The sequence below is a fragment of the Elephantulus edwardii genome, unplaced genomic scaffold (genome assembly GCF_000299155.1).
Source record: "Elephantulus edwardii isolate Elephantulus edwardi_28Jun2011 unplaced genomic scaffold, EleEdw1.0 scaffold00026, whole genome shotgun sequence".
Taxonomy (NCBI): Eukaryota; Metazoa; Chordata; class Mammalia; order Macroscelidea; family Macroscelididae; genus Elephantulus; species Elephantulus edwardii.
Window position 1 is genome coordinate 4,197,299 of NW_006399776.1, and position 16,321 is coordinate 4,213,619.

Here is a 16,321-nt window from a genome sequence, read left to right on the forward strand (position 1 = left end):
TTCAACCAGCCATCCCCACTGGACCCACCTGGGAAAACACTTTGCAGTCCAGAAGGGAGCAAATGACAGGAAAATATCTTCTAACAGAACAAGAAGGCAAGCAGTCTTAACCCAAGTTCACCAGTAAGGTGATAAAGTGTCCTCCCTTTCCCCCTTCACATCAACACCTCTGTTCAGCATGAAGAAGCCAGAGAGTCGGCATCCAGTTCCTAAATCAATAAGGCAGTTGATTTAATTACCATTGGAAAATGCTTGTCATTTTCCTGTAGCATCTGGTCCCCACTGGATCCTTTTCATTTCCTTCACCTGCTCCCCCAACCAACCAATTTCTGCAGCTCACCAACTGCATCCCTGCCCATCCTCACCCTTCTGCCCCCAACCCTCACCTCCTTGTACCCCCAATATGTTTTATCCCCAATAAAAGAAAAAAAATTAAAAGTCCAACTTCAGGGGAGACAAATTGAAAAAGTCATTTTTCAGGCTGAAAATAAATTCAGTCTGTCAAGAAAAATGGTACAGTGGAAACAGGGAGTTTTTAGTGGAAAAACCTCACGCCAATCAGTGGAAATGACCAATATAACCACCACTAAGTATGACTGGAGTGCAGACTGGGAAACAATGTAATTAAATGTTCTGCTGTATTGAGATGCTAAAAAAGAAAAGAAGTTATGGAATGGTAAATCTTCTGTTAACAAAACAGGCAACCATCTCAGTTACTTGACGAACATTAGCTGTGCCTCTCCTTAAAAGACAGCTAAACTAAAAACCCATTGCTGTCAAGAAGATTTTGACGAGTAGGGCAGAACTGCCCCAGTGGGTTCCCATGTTGTAAATTCTTATGAGAGCAAGAATGCACTTCTGAGTGGCTGTTAGGTTCAAAGTGCTGATCTTTTGATTAGCAATGAGTACCTTCTCTATTGTGCCACCAGGTATCCTTAAAAGAGAATTAGTATGTGTATGCACAAAATTGCTCATTCATAAATTCCTTCAATGTGACTTAATCTTTTGGTTTAGGTGCTTTTATTTTCTACCAATACTCTCTAGAGGAATATCAATCACATCCCAAATACAGTATATATTTACCAAATCATTTTACTTTGTTAACAAAATGACTGAAAAATACACGTGACTTGATAAAAACAGCAGGGAAGAAATGAGGATGGATTCAAATGAATGAAGCTATGGTTTGGTCTGTCTCGTTTCCAGTGCTTTCATTACTACCTCTGGTTTGTCAGAAAACTCAACAAAGTACAATTACTGGCTCTTGAAATAAAATGGAGTTCTTCATCAAAAGTTTAATGTTTTTAAACTAAAAAAAAACTCACTGTTGTCAAGTCAAATTCATAGACAATCCTCCAGAGGGTTTCAGAGGCTATAAATGGAGCCTGTCCATCATTTTCTCTCTGAGCCACTAGTGGATTTTCTACTCTAGAGAAGCAGGATCTTTAGCAGTGCCAAGTCCCTATTATGCCAATAGAGCAAACTCAAAACAGGATCAAAATATCATCCATAATAGGTTAAGTGGCAATGATACAGTGTGTCAGAAAAGAGAAAGCCAGGAAATCTAATTGAGTGATTTCTGCTTCTTAAGTCTGCCAGCAAGACTAGCCATTCAGTTCTGAAATATCAGGTCTTCAAAAAGCACCCATAAATAAAAGAGGAACATCGTTGGATAAGTGAAATTTTGGAGGCCAGCACTCACTTCTTTCTTGGAAGAAATTCCTGATGATCTACTTTAAAAAGTCAGTTACTGAAAGAATTCTGACCCATATGTCAAAATCAACTTGACAGTCATTGCTTTTGGGAGACTCAAGAACTAAATGCTCACTCGCTACACACAACGTCTACAGTTTAAACCCACCCATGACTTTTGATGAAGAAAAAACTGGTAATCTGCTCTGTTAAGGATCACAGTCTATACAACCCTATGATGCCATTCTACTCTGGCATGTGGAGCTGCTGAGTTGAAACTAACAATATTTTTTTTAAAATGTTGTAGTACATTTTACATAAATCTATGAGTATATTCAAATTGCTAACATCAGCAAATTATTTTTCCTTGTTTCCTTTTTAGTGAAAATCTTCAATATTTATTTTAAAATCTTTCTGTTCTTTCCCTCAATCTCCTTAATTCCATTTCCACTACTCTAGTTTTTATTCTATTCACTGTCGTTGCTGTGTACCATTAGTCTTCATAGCCTCAATTTCTCCCACTTCTGGCTTCTTCCTTTCAGACTACAAACATGCTCTTCTTACTCAATTTAAAATTGTTACCCCTAGGATTGTTATGTGCCATCCTTGAGTTGTCTGTGACTCATAGAGACCTTACGTACAATACCTCTAAGCTCCGCCCTGTCCTGAGCCAATCTGTCTCAGACAGACCTACTCCCATTGCCCCAGCTATTGTATCAATCTATCTCATCCAGAGTCTTCCTCTCCTGAGCTGTTCTTCACCCTTCCAAGCATGATGACAGTTCTACAAGAACTGGTCCCTCCTGTGCACATGCCCAAATTATGTGAGATGGGAGCTTCAACATCCTTGACTCCAAGGATCAGCTTGGTTTCATCCTACCCAAGACAGACCTGTTTGTTCTCTTGGCAGTCCATGGTATGTTCAACACTCTTCTCCAGCACCACAACTGAAAGGCATTGATTCCTCTTGTCATCCTTAGACACTGTACACCTCTCTAATGCATAGCAAGTAATTGCAAAGACCATAGCCTCAATCAGGCACACCATAGTCTCAAGACTGATATTGTTGCTCTTTACTCATAGCTGACCCTACAGTGGGTTTTCAGAAGGAGTAAATGGTACATGAAGAGTATCACCCGCAGAGCAACTGGGGCGTTCGAACCACAGTCCTTTGGGTTGCCACATCAGTAGCCTTATTGATACTTCCTTTCCCTGGAACCCTTCTGTACTTAGCTCCTCTCGCCGCACATATGTTTCAATACTTCCCAAAAACTAACGTGGAGAGCACCTGTTTAACAATGATCTACCTTACTTCTCGACCCAACCACCTACTATAGTCCAAAAGCAGTATCACAATATATAGAGAGAGACGTTGCCTCTATTTTACCTCCCACAAACTGCAGGCTCTTAAAACACTGTCTACTCAGAACATCAACCACTCCAGAGCAATCTTTCGAAAATCAAAGCAGAAGGGTCACTGCTGTAGCCTGGAAGGGGTTCATTTACCTGTATTCTGGTACAGCTCTACCCTTGCCCCAGCAGTCATCACCGTGGGTACACCCCTTGACGACGCCACAAGTGATCCACGCACCTGAGTGACCAGTCCTGAAGCTACAAAACGGCCCAGCAGTAGTCCGGCAGCATTTGGAGCCGAAGCTGGGTCCCAAGGATTAGCAGCCATGGTTGGAAGTCTCAACCCAGAGGGGACCAGAAGGAAAACTGAACGCGCGCGCGAACAGGCGGCGCGGCTCGATGACGTCACGGGCGTTACGCCTAGGCGGAAGCCCGCGGAGCGCATCCCCGCGGAGCGCGAGTCAGGGCTTGTATTCTGCCGAGCAGTCTGTGAACTAGGGTAGGAGGCGATCCTAAGGCTCCCTGATCCTCCATGACCTCCCTAAGGCGCCTAGCTCCTGAAGAGCTGCGAAAGCAGCTGACCTTGGTGTCCAGACTTTCTGTCCTCCTCTTTGTTCCTTTCCACTCCTGGGCCAGCCCCCAGGATCCAGGGTTCCGCGGGAGGTGGCTGCTGGGGCCTGAGGCCAAGCCGGGAGGCTCGTGGAGTGTCAAGGTGTGGTCGTGGGCTGTGCGGTGATGCTTGCGCTTCTTTCCTGCAGGCACCTGAGCTGCGGCGCTAGGATGGGGAATAGTGCCCTGCGTGCTCATGTGGAAACTGCTCAGAAAACGGGTGTCTTTCAACTCAAGGACCGTGGACTGACAGAGGTAAGACAGGGAGGGATCCGACCAGGAATTTTAGGGGAAAGGGACGACGGGGGCGGTGAAGTTAATTTGTGAGGGGTTGTCCACGCTGTGAACCCCTTTCTCCAGTTCCCCTTAGAGTTGCAGAAGCTGACAAGCAATCTCAGGACCATCGACTTGTCCAACAACAAGATCGAGAGCCTACCGCCTATGCTGATAGGGAAGTTCACTCTGCTGAAGAGCCTCTCCCTGAACAACAACAAACTGAGTATGGCTTCTGTGCCTGGGAAGCTTTTGCTAGTGATCAGCTGCTAAGAAGGGTGGTTTTCTCTTACAAGCTGATTTTGTTGTTGTTAGAAAGCCGTTCAGGGGGCTCGAGATGCAGGAGAATGAAGCTTTTTCTTGTAATTACATGTTCAGGCTTCCAGAGGTAGTTTGATGGTACTGGGTCAAGTTGAACTTGAAAATGAAGAATGATCTCTGAGATAAACTGTAAACAAGGCTACCTGGTTTGAAGGGGGAGTATGATGTAATCTGGCCTTATAAATATTATAAAATTGCTGTTGCATTGTGCCAAGGCCCCTATGGAAAGGGAACCCATTTTCCACAAATGCCTTACACCACCTTCCTACTCATTTTGATGTCGCCCTCACCTCCTGAAGATTACAGTTGGTCCAATAGCACAAAATACAGAAATTCTACATATTCTAACAAGAGGTAAAGCAGACTGTCCTATAGTCTAGATGCTAAGTAAGGTTGATTTTTCAACAGTATTTGGTTCAGTTTTTTAAAATTTTTCTTTGCCAGCTGTTCTGCCTGATGAGTTATGCAATCTGAAAAAACTAGAAATGCTAAGCCTAAACAACAATCACCTGGTAGAGCTACCGTCTACTTTCGGGCAACTCTCTGCTCTCAAGACCCTAAGTCTCTCTGGGAACCAGCTCCGCGCACTGCCACCTCAGCTTTGTAGCCTGCGACACCTGGATGTAATGGATCTGTCTAAGAACCAGATTCGGAGCATACCTGACATAGTGGGGGAGCTGCAGGTCATCGAACTCAACCTCAACCAGAACCAGGTCTCAAGCTCAAGGATTTTTCCTAAAGCATGTGTGGGTTTATGATCTCCTGAATAACTCTTTGTTCCCTAACTGTAATCATGGGAGCTGGCTATCAGTGGCTAAATGAGAGGAGTATTTTATGGACTGAACTATTATTATCAAAGCCCAAAGTTTCATCATAGTTGGAAGGTACTGAGTATGTTTGTTATGTAGGTGTTTCTAGAAGGATGAAAGAATTGCAATAATTAAAGTACTGCCTAAAAATTGTGAGGAGTTCTTTTTATCCACCTCAAATATCCCCAATAATTTAAAAAGAACCAGTGTCAGGACAATAAAGTAGAAAAAGAAACAGAAAGTCTTAGGCTCTCAATTGGACATTATATTCTTTACTTTAACATCTTTGTCAAAGTGTGTCTTGCTTTTGTTGAAAAAAAACTCAGTAGGCTTTCTGAAGATGGCTCCTTTCATTGCTGGATAGCTTTAGCTGTAATAATTGACATTTCCATTATTTTGGAAGTTCTTTAGATGACGAGAATATGTCTGGAGAAACAATTTTTGGTATAAGCATAAGGCACAAATGATAAAACATTCAGCAGAATAAGACTGGTTGATCTTTAAGTAATTAAAATTAGACCATTCTCAATCTAGCCACATTCAAGAGCTTAATAACCACATGTGACTGATGGCAACTATATAACACAGATAAAAAAACATTTCTTTCCATCACTGCAAAAAGTTTGTTGGGCAGTATTGTTTTGGAATGTAAGCATACAGTTTGGAGAATTTATTTTAGAAAATACAGTTTTTTGGTATGATATGTTCAACTGTACTTTATATAGAGGTACATTATAAACTATAAAACATTATTCAACATTAGGGCATACCAAAATCTTCTATGGCTCATTTTTTTTCCCTGCAGGTAATGTTGCTTTCCCTAAACGCTTATTTCTGTATAAGAATCCCTATGTTTGAGAATTATAGTATCTTTACATTATGATAAAAATCATTCTAAGAAGAGATAGGCTTCTTTCCTCTAGATTAGAAATTATTATGTGTTCTTGATATTTTTGGAAAAGAAAAATATGAATTAATAAGCAAGAACCGTTAGTTGGAATCCACTTGACACGTAAGTTGAGCATTTATGCCAACCTCAGCTCTACTATGCTCAAATCAGTGATTCTTGGACTTTAACTAGAGGATATGTAAAGAGATCACTTGAGCTCCCCCCTCTTTTTTTAGAGATTCAGTATATATGAATATCAAGCCCATGAATCTGCATTTGTAACAAGTTCCTAGGTCTAGATTTGAGAATCACTGTCCTCCACAGACCCAGCAAGCAGAGTCAGAATTTAGTGAGGCATGTCAGTTAGAAAGCAAAAGAGGTGGATTAGTAAAAAATAACATTGACTTTGAGAACCTAAAAGAGGTTAAGCCAATACAGATATAAATACAGATTCTTAGGTCATAACAAGTGAAAGCTATAAAATAGATGAGCTTTCTAAGAGAAAGCATAGAGAAAAATAAGAAATGTTAGGGACTACAGTTTGAAAAGTACCCATAAGATGACGAAGGGACACCAGATAGAAAATCATTTTAAAGGTAGAGGGTAGAAAGCCAAGTAATTAAACAAGAATTTTTAAAAAGAGATACTTATATTGTCAAATGCAACGAAAGATGTGAGCAGGCAGTGACTTTGGCAGTAAACCAATCAGTATGTATGTACACAAAAAAAGTGTGCCAAAATATGTATAGCGGATATTTTTAGGTGGTAGGATTGCTGGCAGTGTTTTTTTCTTTAAATTTGTGTGATTCTCAAATTTTCTAAAATGAACTTCCATTGTCAGAAGGCTGCTTTCATTATCAGAAAATTGTTTTCAAAGTCATGGGTGATCTATAAAAGCAATTTGGAGGAGTAGTGACAGAACCAGATAATTGAGGCTTCTGAAGTAAGTATAGAATAAGAAAAAGGAAGCAGCTGGGATTTTGAAGCTCCATTTCTTACGTTGGGCATGTGGCCAGGAGGGACCAATCCTTGGAGAAGGACATCATGCTCAGAAGAGCGGAGGGTCAGCGCAGGAGAGGAAGACCCCAGATGAGATGGATTGATACAGTAACTGGGGCAGTCGGAGTTGGTGTGCCAGAGTCAGACTGGCTCAGGACAAGGCAGGCTTCAGAGCTGTTGTACATAGGGTTGCTATGAGTTGCAGGCAACTTGATGGCACATAATAACAAGACCAATAGTCAAGTAAAGTTTTGTTTTTAATATGTTGCCCATTATGCTTTTTCTGATCATGCTTTTTGTTTTATAGATATCTCAAATATCAGTGAAGATATCTTGCTGTCCTCGTCTTAAAGTTCTTCGTCTGGAAGAGAATTGTCTTGAGCTCAGCATGCTTCCCCAGAGCATCCTTAGTGATTCCCAGATATGTCTGCTTGCTGTAGAAGGCAATCTTTTTGAGATAAAGAAACTTAGAGAACTGGAAGGCTATGATAAGGTATGTATTAGTGCATGGCAGTATTTCTAACCACTACCCAAAAGAAGGGTGGTGAAGTAATCCACATCAATGTTCATAAAATCAACAGGATTTGATCTTCCCTCATTTTGGACATCAGGTCTATAAATGATCTAAATGCAAGTATATTGTGTCAACATAAATTTTCCCCTCAACAAAATAACTCAACTCATTGCCACTGACTCTGACTCATAGCTGACCCTCTAGAGGCTATACGTTCCTCAGAAGATTGTCCATCTTCCTCCTGAGGAGCAGTTGGTGGATTCAAACACTAGCCTTCTGGGTTGGGAGCACAACTCCTTACCCATTAGACTACCAGAGCTATTTTCCCCAAGACAACTTATTATAAAGCATTTTTGTCTTGTTTCTGATTTTTTTTTTTAAGAAGTAGGTGCTTTACATTTGCATTTATAATAGCAGGTAGGTTTTGTTTCAGGGGAAAGGTGGGCATTCTAAATCCCAATAGATTTATTTCTTCTGAAAACTCACTATAAGGTCATCTGAGTCAGTTTGAACTAAACAATATGCAACAACAGTAGATTCTGACGGATCATATCCAATAAAATGGAAAACATCCCAAAACTTTAAGTAACAAATAACTTTGTATTATTTTCATTTACTGAATAGCAAATGCTTTTGCTTTCTCTTTCATGATTTTAGTACATGGAGAGGTTCACGGCTACCAAGAAGAAGTTTGCATGATGTTCTTCAGGAGCATGAGAAGATTATAGTATACTGACTTGGAACCTTTCGGAACCTGGCTGAATCAAAGGCTCCTGTCATTAAGGGTATCTGGAGTAAGGAGATTACACTCCAGGAGATATTTCACTCAGCAGTCTTTGTCCTTTACAGGGCTCACTTAAGATAAGCTAAAAGGAGGACTGAAACACATGAAGAGGCCTTTGTTTGGAATTGGGTAGGGTAGGGCAGTGGACAGTGTTGATCTTTAAAACCATCATGATTGTTGTTTAAGAAATGAGGAGTCAGCTGCTATTTATACAATGAGGGGGTGCTGCCTAGTAACAAAATAGCTCGAAAACATCACAGCTTGAAATTTTTATTTAGTTTCAAAGTGTGAACTTAGATAAAGTCAGTTGCCATTCCACCTGTGTTAACACTTCATGTGTTTAAAAAAAATGGAAGTCACTTGTGAGGGGGCTGCTATACTTAATCTAAAGATGTATGATTTTATTCATTTGTCCATTCAATTGCATTGTTTATCCTTAGCATTTAGGATGCATCTAAATAATATGTGATTGTCTGTCTTGATTAAATGTGTGTTTGTCAGAGAAGCATCAAAACAGTAAGAGATACTCCCCAAGGCTGCAATAGTAAGTTCTTTACTATTGCAGGTGCCTTATTGGTAGAAGTCTCTAAAGAGAGAAAACTGTATATGCAAAACTTGTAAGAAAAAAGTAATTTTAATAATCAAGATATTCCTGAACTTTTGTTAAAAATGTCTTTTTTTCTTTCCCTCTTTGTATTTATAACTATTAATTTTAAAAAAGCCCTGTCAAGAATCATCGCTACAATATTTTAAATATTTTAAAAGCACTATGTTTATCAAGTTTGTTCTCTTAATGAGAAAATATACTAAATAAAGAATTTCTAATGAACTTTGGCTAAAAACAAGATTAGTCCTTTAAAGCAAGAAGTCCTTTAGCCAGTAAGTGGTGTTTTCTTCTAATCTTGAAAGTAAACTTAAAAAAAAAAAAAAAAAAGTAAACTTGTTTTTATTAGGTTCCATCAAGTTGGCTGTGACTCATAGTGACCCCATGTGCAACCCTGCCCAATCCTGCACCCTGCTCATTCTCCACTGTTCTCAAGTCCATTGTTGCAGTAACTGTCAATCCATCTCATTGATGTTTTATGTCCTTGTTATAATGAGTAGTGAAATGCCTTCATGTTACTAGTGGTAAACATTTTTTAAGTATGTGAGCCATGCTATTAAGAAAATCTGAAGGTTCAAAAGGAGGTTGTCACTAAAAGAACAGTTAGAGAGCTGCCACTCTTGGCATTCTCTCAACTGCTCTCCTTGCCGAGGTGCTATTCTTAGTCAAACACTGACAGTTCTTGACTTACAAATCTAATTTAGCCATCAAGTCCAGAGATCACAAGAGCACAGTATTTAATCTAGAAGAGTTTCACTGACTTTAGATCTGGTCTGGGGATTCATTTTTTCCTGTATGTTCTTTTCTGTTTTCTCAGTTTGCGGAGTGATGGGAGGTAGGAGGAATTCTGGCATTTTATCAATTGAGGAGTTTAAATTTTTTATAAACATTGATGTTTATTTATGAATCCACTAAATCATTTGCATTTCTCTATTTCACCAGTACTTATGGATAACATAAATTCCCCCATTTAATTAATTGTCATTTTAAAATCTATCCCTACCCTTAGAGAATTAATGACTGCTACCTTTCCTACCTGGGACCCAAACTTATTTGCAATTAGTCTTTTCTCTTTCATTTCTCTCCCTAACCGTCCCTTTCATCTGCTTTTACATTGTCCACTCAGGAATGCCCTAACATACTTCCCTGTCTAAAACCTTTACAAGTCTAAGCCGAGTTAACAGTTCCCATCTGTTAACATAGCATGGCTTACGTTCTATATTTATGTCCCTGTTTCCAGTGTAGGCTCTTGCTAAACTGAGGGCAGGGACTTTATTAGTTTATATATTGGTATATAAATTACTTTATATGTAAATAACACCTACGAGGGAATTCTGGTGGCTTAGTGGTAGGAATTGTGCTGCCAACACAAATGCACTCAGTTCAAATCCACTCCCTATTCCATGAAAAATAGATAGACAATCTCTTGCTGTGCAGTTTACTGCCTCTGAAAATTTGCTGCAGGGTCAGCTGTAGGTCGGTTCCAACTTAACAGTATACAAATATTTATATCCAAATATGGGTTAACAAAGTAGCTTAATTTGTAGAGAACTTATTTCTGTTTTTGTCACCAGTTCTGTTGTTTGCTGTTGTTAGGTGCTGTCGAGTGTAACTCTGACTCTATGAACTAAAGATCTGAACCCTGCTCTATCCTGCGCCATCCTCACACTGCCTGATACACAGAGCCCACTGCAGCAGTCACCATGTCAATCCACCTGATTGAGGGTTTTCTCTTTGCTAACCCTCCACGTTTCCCAACATCATGTCCTCCAAGGAACATGCCTCCCCTCCTAGCAACATGCCCAAAGTATGTAGGCAAATTCTTTAGATCTTGGTTTGAAGTCAGTGGAATATATTGAACAGGGAATATTTTTCCATTTAGTTAGGTCTCTGTTTCTTCTTGTTATTTACCATTGAGTCGGAACCAACCTCTAGTTGACCCTCTAGTGGGTTCTAGCAGGTTTTCAGAGGCAGTTAATCACATGGGAGGACTGCTCATCCTTCTCCCACGGAGCAGCCGGTAGTTACAGACCCGTGCCTTCAGGATTGCAGCGCTGCTACTTGCCACTAGGCCACCAAAGCTCGGTGTAATACATTGAATAAGATGATAGGCCCTGTGGCCTTGTGGAAAAAAGCTACACTGTAATCCTGAAAGCCCATGGTTCGAATCCACCAAATGCTCTGCTGGAGAAGGATGGGCACGCAATCTCTTCTTCTTCCAGTCAGATCTGACTTGATGATATACAAGGGGAGGGGGTAAGATCATACATAGGCCCTGACAGAAAAAATAGGGGTTTTAATCTAGTCTGTCATTTACTAGCTTTGTGAATTGGGGCAGTGTTACAAGGATATGGTGAAAAGCACATTTATAAACAAGCACTCAGTAAATGGTGCCGTCTACTTCAAGTATTCATTATAAAAGTAGAATTTAGCAAGCTGTGCAGAATGAGATTTGAATCAGCACTGCATTAAGAAACTTGAATAGCACTCTGAAAACTCTTAAATCTGCTTGGGAATACAAGAATAAACCTAGATTTTTTTTAGTAAATGAGTGAACTAAAGAAAACAGCCTCTAACGAAATGAATTCTAAATGCAACTGAGTACAGGATGGCTTGGAAACAGAAGCTGAAAAGTCATAATTCACGTATGGCATGCCATGTTTACACTGCCCTATAATAATAACAATGTACTCACACCATTCATTCTACACTCTACAAGAGTCCTGCTTAGCATTGTCTGAATGGAAACTCGAAGAGAAGGCTAACTCAGGGGCTCTCAAACTATGAGTGGTCCTATGAACAGTAGATTGAAACCTTGCCCTACTGTGAGCCATCCTTACAATCTCTGCCATGCTCAAAAAAATTGTTGTAACTGTTGAATCAGCCCATCTCATTGAGAGTCTTCTACTCTTTCATGGACCATCTATTACCCAAGCATGAAGAAATTCTCCAGGGATAGGCCTCTCCTGATAATATGCCCAAAGTTTTTAAGACAAAGGACCATCATTCTTGCCTGTAAGAAGAACTCTTGAAAAAAAAATAAAAAGAACTCTAGTTCTAGTCCGCTTCAAAAGTCCCTCAATATTAATATTAAAACAGCCCTGGCACATGAGTTAGAAACCGATAACAGATTTCTTGGAAAGTCAGAATGAGGAAATTAGATTCTTAGTTTCACCATTTTATTGGCTTTCAGTTCAAATACTGGCTTCATCTTAAAATTTGGATGATTATAACACTTGGCAAATAGGAAGATATCTAATTATTAAGCCAAAGAATAAATTAGACTTTTCATTAATCATTCCAATGTAATTTTAGTATTTAACCTAATGAGCACTTGCTAAATTCTGGCATGGACTTAAATGCCTTTAACCACTGGGCAGTTGAGAAATATGACCCAGATTAGTATAGTGTTCAAAAGGTAGGCTTTAGATCTTGTATCTTCAACCATTTCAGAGCTACTTTTGAAAAAAAGTATTAGAAACAAGTTTCCCAGTCAATATTAGGGAGAAAATCAGGGGGCAGGAGGAAAGGCTTTAAAGTCAACAGTTTTCCATTTCTAGTGCACTATCAGCCTTCTGCATCTATTTTGTATAGGGCCCTTTCTATGGCCTCATTATTCCTCTTTCCCAAGAACAGAAGCTTTGGAAAAGTTCATACCTCGAGACCCCTGAATGGACTTTTCAGGGCCTCCATGATCCTCACTGGTGCATGATTCAGGTTTGTGTTTTTCTGAGAAGCAGGGCTATGTTTCTTTCATCAATTCACAAAGGTATCAGTGGCCCCAAAAGATTTCCACTCTAGAGATAATGGGAGCTCTGGTAGATAAGTGGTTAAGGAGTTGTGCTGCCAACCCAAAGTTATGTGCAGTCGAGTCGCCTGCAACTCATAGTGGCCCTATATACAACAGCCCTAAACCCTGCTCTTCCTGTGTCAATCTCACTCTCTGACACAACTACCCCATTACCCCAGTTACTGAATCAATCCACCTCATAAAGGGTCTTCCTCTCCTGCACTGTTCCTCCACCCTCCCAAGTATGGCATCCTTCTCCAAGGACTGGTCCCTCCTTGCAACATGTCCAAAGTATGTCAGACGTCCTTGCCTCCAAGGAGCAGCCTTGAACCTATTAATTTTCTTAGCAGTCCATGGTCTATTCGTCTTCTCCAACACCACAGCTCAAAGGGGATGGTTCAAATCTACAGCAGCTATAAGAAGTAAAGATGGGCAATCTCCTCCAATGTTGTTTATAGCCTCTGAAAACCTGCTGGAAGGTCAGCTATGACTTTGTTCTGACTCAACAGTACATATCTACAACTAGAATAGTTGCTATTGTTTAGCTTTTTATATTTGCCAGTTTTGTTTTATATATATTACAAGTTTTGGCAACAATTCCAACGGAGAAATTATTTATCCCATTTTATAAACTCGGGCAAATAAGCTTATAGTCATCTGACCACAAGTGAAAGACATAAAGTATAAATTCAGACCATTTGATATCCACGCTCCTGCTTCTAACAAGTAGACTATCTTGTAAGGACACATAATGGTATCTCCAATGCTGCACTGCAATCCCAGAGGTAAGTGGTTCAAATCCACCAGATGCTCTGCTGGAGAAGGACAGGGCAATCTCCTCCTGTACCAGTCAGATCTGATTTGATGGTACACGTAAAAAATAATACAATAAAAATTTAAAAAAATATTAAAAATAAAAATTTTTAAAAAATGGTATCTCCAAGACTATTTCCTTTAGACAAGCCAATATTAGAGTGTTTTTGTTGCTTTAGGAAGATGATTTAGGGATATAACACAGTCCCACTGTTTTATACCCTCTTACTTTATACTTTGTAAAATTACCTTATAATTACTTTATACTTTATCACCTGTAAAATCTACTAGAGAGAATTATTATTATTATTATTATTGAGGTTCAGTGAATTATTTGTGACTCTAACAATGATATTTTTTACTTCCACTACATAATATGAAAATGTTACTTATGGCCCACTCTAGTGACCTAATGGTAAGCAGGTACACTGCAATCCCAAAAGTGTATGGTTCAAATCCACTAGCTAGCTGTTCCACAGAAGGATGGACAATCTCCTCCCGTGCAATTTACTGCCTCTGAAAACCCACTGGAGGGTCAGCTATGGGTTGGTTCTGACTCAACAGTACTAAGCAAAAACAAAGGGACTGAATAAGTTGCTAATAATGCAATTCATATGGAACACTTGTGGAGTACACCCATACAAACAGGGTATGTGGAATGCTAACATGAGAGCTGGTCAGTCTTGCCATCCAAGAAGCAAAGAAGGGGACTCTCACTGCCATCAGATAAGAAAAGTCAGGAATATGAGCATCTTTGACCCCAAGATCCAAACACTGAAACTCCTAGGCTGAGAAGTTAAGATTTGTAACAGCAGAGATAGTAAGCAGCAGCAGAGAAGGCAGTAACAGAGGTGCCCGAACCAGGAAACTGGTGAGAGACAGAGGAGTGGACCTCCTGGCCCACAAAGCAAAAAAAGTCTAGTGCCTCTGGGCAGGGGACTTGCTGGCAGAATGAGTACTATTAGACAATTGTTGGGAAGCTCTGTTTGCTGATCAATGGATGTTGAAACTTAGGCTTACTGGTGGAGTGGGGAGTTTTAGCTCTTGAAAGTTCTGTATGAAGCTGAGAGAGAAACACCTGCCTTTTGGCATGGTTGAAAAGCTGTCCTGAGGGGAGCTCTGGTGGCCTAGTGGTAAGGAGCTGCAACTACAATCCCAGAGGCGCACGGTTTGAATCCACCAGATGCTCTGCCGGGGAAGGAGGGACAATCTCCTCCTGTACCAGTCAGATCTGATTTGACGGTACACTCACACAAAAATAATAAAATAAAAATTAAGAAAAAAAAAAAAGAAGTACAGGCTTAGAAGGTGGAGGTATATCTGACTTCATGGAAACCAACACTGAGTTGTTACTATTGCTGATGGGATTCTCTGTCTCCTTTGCAAAATGAGATGTCAGAAGCAGCTACCTCCTGACCATTCTTAAAAACTACAGAAAATTTAAAAAAAAAATCAAACCAACAATAAAAAATATTACAGAAAATCTAAGTCTTTGAATAATAAGCCCAGGGGGCAGAGTAGGTCAATGGTTAGGCTACAAACTAAAGGTCAGTAATTCAAATCCACCAGCCACTCAGCAGAAGAAAATTAAGGCAGTTTCCTTCCATTAAGATTCCATTTGGGTTTCCTCAGAAACCCAAAGGAGGCTCATCATGAGTCAGAATCTACTCCAGCAGTTGGATTTTTTTAGGTTTTATTGAAATACTCTTTAACCTCTGAAAGCTCCTACGTTAACTGGGACTTCTCCGGGAAGCAGGTTGTAGTACTTTTTTTAAAAAAAATTTTTATTATTTTTGTGTGAGTGTACCGTCAAATCAGATCTGACTGGTACAGGAGGAGATTGTCCCTCCTTCCCCGGCAGAGCATCTGGTGGATTCGAACCGTGTGCCTCTGGGATTGTAGTTGCAGCTCCTTGCCACTAAGCCACCAGAGCTCCCCTAGTACTTCTTGATATATGATGTTTATTTTATTCAGTTTGTTAAATAAGAGCTAATTAAATTATTTCCCTCAAAATAGCAGTCACAAGAACATGTTTCCTCTTTGAAAGAACAATTCCATTGATTAATTACAAAATTTAATTGTAAAGATCAAGCAGTACTTATTAGCCAAACAAATCCTTATTGATAGTAGTATGCAGGTAATAGTTGTTACATGAAGGTGACAAATATAAATCAAATTCTAATAACACTGTTCAGAATCTATAGAAACATGATTCTGGATATGGTGTGATATACAAGGCTAAGAGAACGACACAATCATCAATAAAAAACAAAGGTATGATTTTCCAAATAACTTTTAGTTAAACAGAGTGAGTTCTAGCTTTAAAAAGTCTAAAACTATGTAAAACTGAAAGCAATTTCATTTTCTATTTTTCTACCTGAGATCAAAATACCTTTTTTCCTATCTGAACATAATTCTTCATTATGAGGTAAACTGAATTTCATTCACTCGATAAACTTTGTCAAACATTGAAAAACTGTTTAAGCCCTGCTTCAAAGAAATTCTCATTACATATATTTTACATGTTTTTCTTCCTTCAAAGACTAGTAACAAATTATAGATCTGTGACAGGATTGACCATCATATTACAAATATAAGAATACAAGTGTTCCTGAATGATATCTTATGAAATGGGATCACAGCATCTATATACATTACTAAGAGAACTCACTTTAGGAAAACATATTCCACTCCTCTTTTAGGAGTAGAGGTTGTAGAGTTGTGATGTGTAACAAAAATATTGTTTATAAAAGCTCCAAAATGAAGCTTTAGACAAAACTGGTGACAACTGCAACATCAGTTGTAGACTAAACTCAACAAGACATTTACTGTGGCTGTGAACTTCTTGCTCCAGGGCCTTTCAGGATTTAA

At 39.5% G+C, this 16,321-nt stretch overlaps 2 protein-coding genes across 2 annotated transcripts in view; one reads left to right on the top strand and one right to left on the bottom strand.

The window, feature by feature from the left end:
• Nucleotides 1–3,373, bottom strand: part of HAUS2 (HAUS augmin-like complex, subunit 2) — a 26,457-nt gene extending 23,084 nt beyond the window's left edge. Inside the window, 1 exon segment of the mRNA XM_006883215.1 lies at nt 3,284–3,373. Coding sequence (XP_006883277.1) covers nt 3,284–3,373 — 90 coding nt within the window.
• A 440-nt stretch (nt 3,374–3,813) lies between these two features.
• LRRC57 (leucine rich repeat containing 57) lies at nt 3,814–8,158 on the top strand. The gene is made up of 5 exons (XM_006882974.1): nt 3,814–3,909; nt 4,015–4,153; nt 4,693–4,961; nt 7,253–7,438; nt 8,117–8,158. Exons 1-5 carry the CDS (start codon nt 3,826–3,828, stop codon nt 8,156–8,158), a joined length of 720 nt encoding a protein of 239 aa, XP_006883036.1. The 5' UTR covers nt 3,814–3,825.
• Nucleotides 8,159–16,321: the final 8,163 nt, after the last annotated feature.